We start from the raw sequence: 13,407 nt of genomic DNA, 5'->3' as shown, positions 1-13,407 counted from the left end.
TGTTTTTTAATTTCTTTTCATTCTATTTTATTTATTTTTCTAACATATTTTTGATGTGTATTAATAGTTACGAACCAATCACAAACCATGAGGCCAAAACTCAAATCGTATTGGCCCAGTCACTAACCATCAGGTTGGGCCCAACCCTGTCAAATTCGCATATGGCAACCCCTAGCTGCCCAGGCCGTTGACCAAATAAAACACCTACCCAGGCCATGCTGACCAAAATGACACGTGATAGAATAGAACCGATGCATAGTCGGCGACCAAGCAGCCCACTAAAGGTTGGGTTGGACGGTTGGATGGAGCGAAGGAAAACTTGTCTATAACGAGGTCCTACCTCTCTAATCAGGTCACACATCAAAAATATGATATTGCTCCATCCTTGTTAACTGATGATGTGTTAGGGTGTCCAGAACTCATTTGATTTGTTCTCAGTCTGTTTAGCTTTTTTGGGGTGTTAACCCCACTTCAGAGCCATTAAACAGACCAGGAGGTTTGCTACTGAGAAATCAAACTCTCCCTTTAGAGCCATACACGTGTTTCTCTAGGTGCAAATAAAACTTTGAAAAGCTTCAAATGTTTTGCTTTCCTGTTTTAATCTTGTACAACATTAAATGTTTTTTTTTCCTTTCTCTCTTCCATTTTTGTTTCTTTCTCGCCAAAACCTAGACAGGCATCTCTGGGTTTGATTGGCAATGAACCCATGTTGGTGGTAGTTCGATGATTGCAGTTGTGGTGGTTGATGGGTTAGGGAAACCCCATTATAATAGGTCTCCATATCAATATTAATTCATGATTATCTCGTTGTATACACATATCAAACTGTTATTTACAAAAAATATAAAAGTTCATAATGGGACAAGTATTTCCCTTCTCCCGGTTATCTCATTGTATACGCGTATCAAACTGTTATTAATAAAGAACATAAAAGTTCATAATGGGACAAGCATTTCCCTTCTCGAAGCACATTGTCTTCCCAAATTCCATGTATAACAGTTTTCTTGGACCACCTGACTTGACAGACACCTTTAATTGTGAAGATTGGGTTTTGTGATTTAGATAGTAGATACCTTCAGGATACAGGCTGTGTTGTCCTGTTCCTGTCTTGAGAGCTTGTCACTATTTGAGAGAACCTATCTATTTCTTATGACAAGAATATTATCCTCATCCTGGCCAATTTCAAAATTGAATTGAATTGAATTGCATTGCCTTGACTTACTGCAAAAGAAAAACTTGGCAGGTGACACTCACAGAACAATATAAAGTGAAACTGAAGATGATCAAGTAAACAATTAGCATTGAGGATGAATTATATCATTATGGATCGAATTGAGATTTATCTATTGTGACAAAAACATTGTATCTATACAAGTTAAATGCTGCCCCCCAAACGGTTAAAAACGGCCATTACCGCCATCTGTAAATATCCAATCACTCTTACTGGGCACCGATAAATACATATTCGATGTCACCATGTACAAAACAAGAATGGTCAAGTCCTTCATGATCCCGAACAACTTCAGAGGTTAAAAAGAATCCATCTGGCCAAAACAATGATTTAAGGTCGCGCAAACGGTGACAGTTCCAATCAATAGATGCTTTCGAAAGAAACCTGGATATGTGGAAGATGCCTAGGCTTTGGGCTTGAAGCAGTAGCAAGGCCTTGAAGTAATTTCACAACATCACTGGCATCATCAAGATAGTACTTGGCCTTGCTTGGCTTTCTTCCGACTGTGCAGGCAAATATTTCGGGAGGCGAAGGCAACAATGGACTGGTGACCGTGCTTAATATGCTTTCAAACATGTCTTCATCGGATCTATCATCCCCAATGCACATCACAAAATCTGGTGCCTTCCCATCATTGACCATTCTTGAAAGAATCTTCTCAGCAACCAATCCTTTGCTTACTCCCTGCATGTAACAAGGCATTAGTGTAAAAATTCACACCAGTATTGTGTTTGCGTAAGTGTATATGTGCATGTGGGGAGAGAGACTCTGCGGAGGCAGTCTTACCTGTGGCTTAACTTCAACAATATGCTGGCCCCTCTTAACAACTGCTGGTTCGTTAGAAAGAACATTTTCCAGATGATCCAACAATTCCTTGGCTTGACAGGATCCAAAGTCAGGGTCTGCATCTTGATGATGCCATACCAAAGCACTCTCTTTAGTTTCTATGTTGGAGCCATCCGTTGCCTCTGTATACAATCTCATCACAGGCTCCACAATTTCTTTCCAATCCAGATCGGCACCAACGGGACTGGTTTCCCACTCAGAACTTCTATTCCACCTAAACCAACAGACCAAAACACCTTAGTTCAGTTTAAAAATCAGGAATGGGCTTGCTCAATATTCAACAAATAACATATTTGTAACATACCTTAAGAAGTAACCATGTTCAGCAGCAATTCCCAGCGTCTCGCATGAGGCAAACCAATCGCTCAGAGAGGTCCTTCCTCTCCCGCTAACAATGAAAACAGTGTTCTTTGGATCCTTGCACAGGGAATTCATAAGAGAGAGGACTTCTGGGCTTGGGGCCTTAATAATGGAAGCTTCGGGAATAACAGTTCCATCATAGTCCAGGAATATTGCCCTTCTATTTGTTCTTTTATATGCTGAGACAATATGGTCTATAGACAACTTCCTAAAGTTCGGAGAAAGGGAAACAACTCTGAACCTCAAGCCCAATCCAATACCCCAGCACCGTTTACTATAATGATCTCGGCATGCTCTATCCAAATCCTGCGCAAAGCTTCGAGCCCAATAAGCCACATCATGAGAACTAACATAACGATAGTGTTTCTCATGACGTAACTGCTTCTCGGATTTAGGCATGGTGATAGCCAAGTTCAAGGCATCAGCTACAGCATCAATGTCCCACGGGTTAACCCTGATTGCTCCACTTAATGAAGGTGAGCAACCAATAAATTCAGACACAACAAGCATGCTTGTCTGAGGAGAATCTTCTGTAATGCCTAAAGCTTCATTTATAAGTGGAGTTCCCTGCCTGCAAACAATATACTTGTAAGGAACTAAGTTCATTCCATCCCTCACAGCATTCACTATACAACATTCTGCTACAGCATAATACGCAGTCTTCTCATAACGCGGGACAGGACGATCAATAAGAACAACCGGTTCATAAGTAGGTGAACCATAAACCTCATTTATCCTTCTGGCAGTTAAGTATGTCTCACTCTTTGCTTCCTGTACATCTTTTCCTGAGCCCCTTGCAGGATTCACAATTTGAACGAGAACTATTTTGCCCTGCAACTCTGGATTCTGCTGTAAGAGTTGTTCTAAAGCTAGAAACTTTAAGCTGATGCCTTTAAATATATCCATGTCATCAATGCCAAGAATCATCTTTTTCCCCTTGAACTGCTCTTGAATCTCTTTAATTTTGGAAGTTGTATTCGGAAGATTCATCGCAGATTCAAGTCGACCCATATGAACACCTACAGGAAGAATTTTAATGTACACAGTGCGGCCAAAATAATCAAGCCCAATATGTCCTCGTTTGGATTCATAGTCCAGGCCCAACATTCTACTGCAGCATGAGAGGAAGTGGCGTGCATAATCAAATGTATGAAAACCAATGAGATCACAATTTAGCAAACCCCTCAAAATTTCATCTCGGACAGGCATAGTTCGATAAATTTCTGATGATGGAAATGGACTGTGAAGGAAGAATCCAAGCTTTACTCGATAGTATCGCTTCCTCAAAAATGTTGGGAGAACCATCAAGTGATAATCATGAACCCAAACACAATCATCCTCAGGATTAATAACTTCCATAACCTTGTCTGCAAATATTTTGTTTGCAGATACATAGGCCTGCCACAGTGAGCGGTCAAAGCGATCGCCATGATCCGGGCACATAGGCAGCATGTAATGGAAAAGGGGCCATAGTTGCTGCTTACAAAACCCCAAATAAAACTTCTTTTGAAGATCACTGGGTAGAAATGTCGGCACACAATTGAATTCCTCCAGCAGTTTCTGTGCAACTTCATCTTGCTCACTGATATCTATTTCAGCCTTGAGAGACCCCACATAAACAACCTCAGTTTCAGACGAAAATCCATCCCTTGATTGTAACAAAATTGAATCCTCATCCAAACTGAAGCGCCATTTATCCGTTTCTGGATCCTTTTTAGCATGTAATGGTAACATATTTGCCACAACAATTTTCCGCTCACGATAAACAGATGATGTGGAATCTGAATCCCCATCATCATTGCTATAACTATCCACATCAGAGATAATGCCAGGAACAGTCATCACACGTGGAAGGGTCCTTGGAGTACAAGGAATATCCAAAAGTCCTCCAGATGCCAAATCAAAAGGGTTCGTACAAGATCTTGATGCCATGAATAGAAACCCTTTCTACTTGAATCATGCAGAGCAACAAAGTACCAGAAAATAGTAATTTCCACAAACCTGCACAAAATTGAAAGAATGATCAGACCATTAAACTGCTGCCACTTACTAAATCCTCTTTTCCCACCTACAACAAATAAACTACACATGGTCCAATTCTGATTGCTGGTCAATAGAATCAAAATAAGTACACTGAATATAACATGCTTTCCTCTCACATGTTATGTTGCAACAAAAGGAAAGAGCAAAATTACATTCGCCATAAAACATACTGAATATTGAAGTATATCAATTATCAGGCAAATGAAATTCAACTCTGTGTTTGAATGTCCTGCTCATCCATGATAAATCGAATTCCATGTTTCCTTACACCATTTTCATTCCATGATTATAAAACAAAAAAAGTGTGGACAAATACAGGTACTAGGTAACCAGGTAAGCATGCATCCAATGCAGCACCGTTTTGGTACAAATATGCTGAAAGAAAGTTGAAACAGCTGACGTGCGGGCATCCAAATAGGGCGAAAAGAAAATTATACTGTAAAGAGAGTTTTTTATAATCAAATGAAGTAAAGGAAGAGTTGTACAAGCATACAAAAAGTATAATTATAGGTTTCTAGAAGGCCCTTCTGTCATCATACATTGACCATTGTCCTATCCTGAATTTATTCTCCACCTATCATTTGAATCTGATGCAGAAAATTTATCTATACTAATAGGTGCAGTAGTATACAAGAACTAAATTCCTTTTTTTCCTTTTTAGCGTGACAGCAATATCCAACCTAGTCAAAGTATTCCAAAGAAAAGCAAACAGTGCGCATCACAGATTTTATTAATATTTTGAAGGTTTGATGCAAATCTAGCAGATAAACACAAATCCTGGCTCTGCGACACAGTAAACTACCTTTCCCGTACGAATAAATTCCTAAAATAGTTTTCTACCAATCCAAACAAGAAAACGAACACAAATTTAATTTATTTTCTTTGTATTCGAAGAAAAAGAACACAAATTTATCAACCAGAAAGAAAATGAAGTACGTTGTGAAAGCTATATGCTGCAACTACAAGTAAACAAAGATCTCAGCATACGCTGCATATAAGTGAAAAAACGTGAGCATTACCTGAATCAAAATTTATTATGAAACTAAGAGTCCCGTCCGGAGCTTCGATCAACAACTTCCTGCCAAAAAAAAAAAAAATGTCAAAATCATTCCAAAAGGACAAAATTTCCATAAACCAAAAGGCGCAAAATAAAAAATCTATTCAGGTTATAGCGTTTTTGTCGTCCGTTTGGTTCCCAATAAAATAGAACAGTTGAAGAAAAGAAAAGCTCGTGAGTAACGAGAACAAGCAAAAACGAAGGCGAGTAGTTGTGTGCAGCCGACTGAAAAGCGTAAATTTAGGAGACTGAGATCAAGACTTTTACTTGCTATGGCTATCTCACAAATTCTCGAGAACCAAGCGGACCGCATGGAAAATTCAAGAAGCCGCCGCATAAGAAAGCGGCAGGCAGATCAACGAGGAAGACAATAGCTTACCTTTCCGGTGAGAGGCCGGCGATCAGCGCCGGTTGGTTATCGGAAAACGGCAAATTAAATTTTAACGTTGGAAGTGAGAGAGAGAGAGAGAGAGAAATGGAGGCTGCGCTGGTGTTACAAACTCAAAATAAAGAATGAGAGAGATCGTGATGTTAAAATATAAACAAAGTAAGAAAGTTTTAGAGGGAGAGAGAGAGTCCATGTGAGTTTTTTTACCGCGGTTTGATTATTTTAACTCTGGGGTTAGGTTTCATTTTGGATAACGTTGAGGCCTCCAACTATATTTCCAAAAATGACAATACTACCCTTTCGTGTTCTTTTAGTTTCCTGTTTTGATTTTCTTTATTTTCATTGCGCGTCTCTCCTCTTGTGGACCCCTCTATCGGCTTTTTTTCTTTTCATCTTCTTCTTTTCGCTTGAGAGGGTTTTTCTAATTTTATTTTATTTTATTTTGTATTTTGCGGGGTTTCCTCTTCTTTCGAAAGTCACATGCATTAATGTTGTGGATAAGATTTGCATTAGTTTCCTTTTTCTTTTTTCTTATAAAAGGAAACTTTTCATTAAATCACTCGACATTTAAAACGTAAAAATCATCCATATCTTTTGGTTTTTTTTTCTTGGCCGGATCCTCCATATCTTGTTGAATATGATACGAGAGTGGAGCCACTCAAACCCTTCGCCTAATGAATTATTTAATTATAGGATAATTGCATCCATACCAATTAATTGTTTTAAGTTTTTATAGTATAGTATACATGTATGTACGTTGTGGTTTTGACATTTATTTGACAAATTTGCACAAAATTTATTTTAATTACTCGCAGTGGCGAATCCATATAGGGGCAAGGGGTCGATTGACCTCCGCAAGTCCGAAATCCACCATAGGAACCCAAGAATTTGACCCCTGCAAATGCCTAGAAGGTGTTTGATAAAATGCCCCAAAGAGGGAGCAGCCATAGCCAAGCAAGCAAGAAGCTTGTTGTCCAGCGCACGCGAAAGGCACTCAGCGCTTCTTTTTTTTCTTCTTTTTTTCTAACGCCAAAATAATGTCGTTCCACTTAAGTGGTTTTTATTTATTTAAAAAGACCTGGCCAAAACGACGTTGTTTTGGCTCAGGTTAAAAATAAAAAAATAAAAAAAGCACAAGCAGCACAGCAACTCGATAAAACAAATTGGGGAATGAGTTAACTCATTCCTCTCATTCAAACCCTAAATCCCCAACCTCAACCCCTAATTCTACTCAATCCGACGGCCTCCCCACGTGAATCACCCTTCGGCGCCGACGACCTCCTCATCAAGTGGCGGCAGCAAACTCCAAATTCAATTTCGTTTGAAATTTGCTCTCAAAATTGAAAGATGTGTTTGTTTGTGTTGATAATGACTCTATTATGCAACGTTTTCAGAATATAAAAACTCGTCGTAAACAATTATAATGTAGTTTTTTCTATTAATTAAGAATTATAATATTATCGTTTCATTTTTTTTAGTTCTATTTTGTATATAATTTTTTTACCATTAGACATTGACCCCTGCAAGCAAAATTTCTGAATCCGCCACTGATTACTCGTGTACATATATTCTCATCTCGTGTATTATTGATTTATGTACACTATAAATTTTCAACTCATTATGTTTTGGTTCGGCTTCGATTATTGGAACTAAACCGAATAAGTATCTCTTAAATTCAAAATGCCATATTCAAATGTATTTTTGGTTTATATATTTATAATTTATTGAAAGCTATATATTAATCAAGTGCACATACTATGGTTAGAGAATGAATAAACTTATGTATTGTGACTTGTCATATGAGGATAGATAAAGACATAATTGGGGTAGTTAGAGGAGTAAAACTTACCTAATGTGACTTGTCATATGAGAAGAGGTAAAGACTCAACTAGTGTAGTCAAAGGAGAAAACTGGTATAATATGAGAAATGATAAAGACGCAATTAACGTGCATCCTTAAAATTTAAACATTTGTCAAATATTTTCATCGTGTGCTAATCCAATCAAGTATGGGGCAAAATAGATAACTAGCTAGGCTATATAGCCTAAGCTAAAACTTGAAGTAAAATGAAATATTCTACATATACATTTAAACCTAGCCAGTGTGCACTCACAATTAAAAATAAATAAAATATCATATATATCTTATTTAAAATCCTGCATTAATCCCTCAATTTAACCTAATTCAACACTCGATTTTAATAAGATCCTATCCAATTGTACGTTGCTGTCGAATTTTTTTTAATTTAAAAAAAAACAAACAAATAAATGAAGCAAATAAAAAATGATATACTTGTGTGTGTATCATGAGATGTATTAAAAATAATGTAGATGGGGGGATGTAGACTCCTCCATAATAATAAATTTACGAAATCAAGGCCACCATAATTTAATTTTAACCTAAGCTACGATTTTGATGAGCCGCGTAGGTGAGGGAAATGAATTGATTCTCACCGTCACCCAAAAAAGGGTAGCTTAATTAACCTAAACACCTTTGTTTAGGCTTTAGAGTTGGATTGAAAGCACTTCCCCACAACTTTTATTAAATAACATTATCCTCCAATAGTTTTTATGGCCGTACATTTTTTTAATACCCAATTGTTTAGATTTAATTGTGTGCAAAGTTTAGGTCAAATTTCCTTGAGTTATTTTTTCAATTTGACTATGTCCCACCTCATCCAATTGTATCGTTATCCTCAACCAAATAATAAAATAAAACAAAAAACTCAGCACGACTCTGTATTTCTACGCACGCCATTAACGAAGCCATTTGTGAATGGGTGGTTGTGATAATCTTGCACATGAAAAGGCTTTTGCGATGTTCAATTAACCTTGTGAGATTCATGCACTTCCCCCTAACAACAAAAAATCAATATTAATGTCAAAACATCCTTTTGAACTTATAAATCTAAAAAAATTGTAGTCCGTGCAAAACATCCTTGCAATTCATGGCACACCTCTATACTGTTAATTTAGCGACGATGCCTTTGCCGTCCATCCGCCTTGAATAGTGGCTGTGCCCTAGTTGCAGGCCCGACTTTGGCCATCGTAACTAGCTTAACTCTAATTATAGGGGTCACTTATTTTCATTTTATATTTAAGTAGATAAATAATTTTTTAAATAAAAATAATAGTTTAAATTACTCTAATTCAACGTCTATAATAAATTAACATTTGTAGGGTTGTAATTACAACTTTAAAAGACGAGGGATTCAAACTCTAGTGTTCTTTTACAACCACACTTAACAGAGTCTTATTTCTTCAATTTCCTTAATTTATTTGTGTTTGAGGCAATATTAGAAATGGAGAAATCACAGATAAAACAACCTCATATGCAAGAATAAAATAAAAAGGGGAAATCTTGTACATAACACCAAAGGAGTTACATACCATTTTTGTGTGTGTATAATTAGTTTGTATAATTATAAATTATACATATAATTATTGGATAGCACGAGTGTTATCCAATAATAAAGTCAAAAGATGCTTCAACTTACCATTAAATCTTTAATCAAACAAATAATTTTTTATCCTAATTTCTCCACACAAAAAACGTGATAATATCCAGCCCAGCCGTTTCTGATTTATCATTTATCCAATCCAAAATCCAACCAAACAAATAAATAAAATATTTATTAGCTTTAACGGGGAACAAAAAGGAATATCCTAAGGTGTCTAAGGCCTAGTTTGGGATTGTTGTCACTTTTAAAAAAAGTGGTTTCTGCTGTGCTTTGAAAATAATTAGTTGTGAAGTAAAGCAGCTCCATGTTTGGTAAACAATATTTTTAAAGTGTTGTTAGTACAAAAAAAATTGTCAAAACAGTTTGGTAAATTTTAATATAAAATTATTGTAACTGTGAATAATGACTAAAATAGACATGATGTTGAAAGTGTTATGTACTAATCATGTGGTGGCAGTGGTGGTGATGGAGTGGAGGTAGTGGTGGTGATGAAGGTGGAGTTGGTGGTTGTGGTGGTGGTGGTGGTGATGGCGTTTGTGGAGGAGAAGGTGGTGGTGGTGATGGTGGTTGTGAAGGAGGTGGTGGTGGTGGTGGTGTTGGTTGTGGAGGTGGTGGTGGATGTGGAGGTTTTGGAGGAGCACGAGTGTTATCCAATAATAAAGTCAAAAGACGCTTCCACTCACCTTTAAATCTTTAATCAGACAAATAATTTTTTATCCTAATTTCTCCACACAAAAAACGTGATAATATCCAGCCCAACCGTTTCTGATTTATCATTTATCCAATCCAAAATTGAACCAAACAAATAAATAAAATATTTATTAGCTTGAACGAGGAACAAAAAGGAATATCCTGAGGTGCCTAAGGCCTCGTTAGGTTTGTGGATGAAAAATTAATTGATTTCCTATGTTTGGTAAGTTCAGGTATGGAAAATGGTTACCTGACATATGGGAAAAGTAAGGGAAAAAGTGAAGCCCTCCTCCCAACTTGGGTTTTATTTTCCCATTTCATATTAGGGCTCGAAATTCAACCACTAATCCCAATTTTTGAAAAAACCCCTAACCCAAATGACTGATTTCAAGCCCTAATATGAAATTAGGGGAGTTTCAGACGAACTTTTATACTCAAGAATTTTGGGTTGATGAAATTGCCCCTTGCACTGTCAAAGAAATTAACAGGAATACTAACTTGTCCTTGAATTGCTACAAATACGTAACTACATGGTCAAAATTGAAGGAATTGTAACTACATGGTCCAAAGTGGTTGAAATGCTAAACTACATGGACCAAAAGTGACTTTTAACCAACATTAAATGCACATTTTTCATGACCATTATGTCTAATTCCTACTCAAATCAAACATGAAAAATGAAATAAAGTGATATCTCCTCGTTACTTTCCTGGAATTTTCAAATATGAGAAAGAAATCTTCAATTTCCTATCCCTTGAGAAATGACATGGGAAGTAATTTCTCATCAACTCCATTCTGTGAACCAAACGGAGCCAAGAAGAAGATGCCTTTGCTGTAGAACATTTTATTGACAAAGGTAACCAACTCACATTCATTGCCCATTTATAATTAATTAATTAATTAAAAGTGGACAAGATGAGTTGTGTGTTAATAAATGACAGATGATTCTGCTAAGGTTCGTGACTTCGCGTTGCGGTTCCCCAAGACCTGTGAACTGTGAATTGTGAAGTCGTACTCTTAAATTGTTTTTTTTTTTCCTGAACTTTATATGATTTTTGCATTGCATTTTTTAATTTTTCTTATTGTTTTTTTTATTATAAAAAAGACGGATATCGAGGGTGGCTAAAAAAAAGAGCATGACTCGGCGAGCGCGACCCAGGACACCACTTTTTCAGCTGGCATTCTGCTTTCAGATAAGATTAATGGCACACATGGTTTTTTACCAAATTACCATCACTCTTTTCACTTCTGAACAAGATTGCTTTCGTTCCTCTATAAACTAGAGGTCATACATTTGTTAATGGCAATATAATATATGTGTAGAAATTTTTTTGGGAGATTCACTATTATACCCAATATAGGGGCCCAAATTATTAAAAAACATATATAAAATGGACTTTAGAAACATACCCAAAGCTCATTTATAACGTAACAAATAAGCTTTTAACTTCTTATAAATTACAAAATTGCCTTCAATTTCTTAAAACAAGCCCAATCCCAAAACCTCATAAAAATACCCAAAACACACAATATGACATCAAAGTCAAAATTAAATTAAATAAGGCCAGTTGTCATTTTTTAGGTTTTTTTGGGTTTGTTTATAGAAATTAAATGGTGTAGGGTTTATCTATATTATTAGTGCTAATAATGGATATATGACTAAATATCTCAAATTTATGTGTGTTTTTTTATGAATTATTTTTGTACATGTGTCAAACCATGATTTGCATGAAGGAGTATCTCCTTCCAGAAAATGAGGCAAGAAGTATCCTTCACAAAATTCATCATCTACTATCAAACTAATTGGTGGGACTCACTATGCCACACATGATTTAACTTTATTTATTTATTTACGAAGTTGACATGATAAGGTGAGATGTATAATTGGACTTTAGAAAGTAAAGTGAGTCTCAAATGACAAAGTGAGACTGAAATATAGTTTCAAAAGGAATATCAATAATTAAGCCTCTTTCCTCTTACAAATGAAGTTTGAATATAAAAGAGACTTTTATAGACAAGCTGCTCTTAGAGCATCTCCAACATTAGTAGCAAACTAAACTTTTCAAATTGAAGTTTGTTGACTTACCTGGCAATATGAAAAGTTTTGTTTGCTACTTTAATAATTTATCCTTCGATAGACTTTTCAATTCAATTAATGCAATGTTATGGAAAATAATGAAAAATACGAAAACATGTGAAAAATGTCTATGTATTTAGTGTCTAAAAATAAAAAATGCATGTTTTTTTTATACATTTTCTAGGTTTTCAAAGTAGAATTAAATGTTTTGAAGAGCAAATGTCAACTTATCAGTCTTAAAGAGAGAGAAAGAGGTTGCAACTTTGATGACTGAGTTTTGACAAGGCTATTGGAGATAATTTTGATGACATGACTCACATATTTTAACATTCCAAAGCTGTTAAAAAGACTATTGGAGATTCTCTTAGAGCAAGTCCAGCAGCAAGAGTTGGGCTCGGGCTGGGGGTGGTTTGGGAAAAAAATGGGTTTCCAGTAGCGTGAGGCAGTCCGGGCAAGAAGTGGGAGCCACGAGATTAGGCTGGCCCGAGGGCGAGTTCGGCCCAAGCAAGCGCCCGAGGCGGTGATGTCATGGCTGACGCCAGGCTGGCGTCAGCCCTCCAGCGTTCGAAATTTTTTTTACTGTTGCACGCGCCAACGTTAAAAAAAATTTCAAACGACGCACTACAGTAGCCACCAACGGCTACATTCCACGTGGCAGCGTATTGGCTCTCCGATTCTTATTTTTTCTTCAATCCAACGGCATCCAATTTTTCTGCAATAAAATTTTAAAAAAATCGAAATTTTTTTTTAAAAATACACAAAAATTACTGAATTTTTTATTTTTTATTTTTGTATAAATACCAACCAATACTCTTCACTTTTAACACCAAATCCTCTTACATTTTCTTCTCCTTCTACTATTATTCACTTTCTCCTCAATATTTATTCACTTTCTACTCAATATTTTTTCACTTTCAAGTTGTATTTTTGTCTATCATATTATGGGTTCTTCTACTGAAAATGGAGGGGCATGGAGCATGATGGAAGATGTTAGCTTGTGTGAGGCTTGGGTCCAAGTTAGTCATTGTCCCGTAACGGGCAATGAGATTAAATTTTCTCATATGTGGAAAAAAAATTCATCAAGCATTTTGTGAAAGGGCAATTGGTTCTACACGTACAGAAATGGCATTATCCAGTAGGTGGAAAGTTCTTAATAAAGAGTTGGCGAAATGGAGAAATGCCTTAGCAAAAGCGATGGACAACCATCGAAGCGGAGAAAACCTTAGCAGTGAGGTAAATTATTTGTCATTTTCCT

At 36.4% G+C, this 13,407-nt stretch overlaps 1 protein-coding gene across 1 annotated transcript; it reads right to left on the bottom strand.

Annotated features, from left to right (window-relative positions):
- Positions 1-1,280: 1,280 nt before the first annotated feature.
- On the bottom strand, positions 1,281-6,016 carry LOC117632240 (probable alpha,alpha-trehalose-phosphate synthase [UDP-forming] 10). Its single transcript, XM_034365681.1, has 5 exons — positions 5,917-6,016; positions 5,500-5,558; positions 2,382-4,438; positions 2,018-2,291; positions 1,281-1,915 (listed from the first exon to the last, which is right to left on the bottom strand). Exons 3-5 carry the CDS (start codon positions 4,367-4,369, stop codon positions 1,592-1,594), a joined length of 2,586 nt encoding a protein of 861 aa, XP_034221572.1. The 5' UTR covers positions 4,370-4,438; positions 5,500-5,558; positions 5,917-6,016; the 3' UTR covers positions 1,281-1,591.
- Positions 6,017-13,407: the final 7,391 nt, after the last annotated feature.

The sequence above is a fragment of the Prunus dulcis genome, chromosome 1 (genome assembly GCF_902201215.1).
Source record: "Prunus dulcis chromosome 1, ALMONDv2, whole genome shotgun sequence".
Lineage (NCBI taxonomy): Eukaryota > Viridiplantae > Streptophyta > Magnoliopsida > Rosales > Rosaceae > Prunus > Prunus dulcis.
Note: the sequence above shows the minus strand (reverse complement) of the source record. Positions and strands in the feature narration are given on the sequence as shown.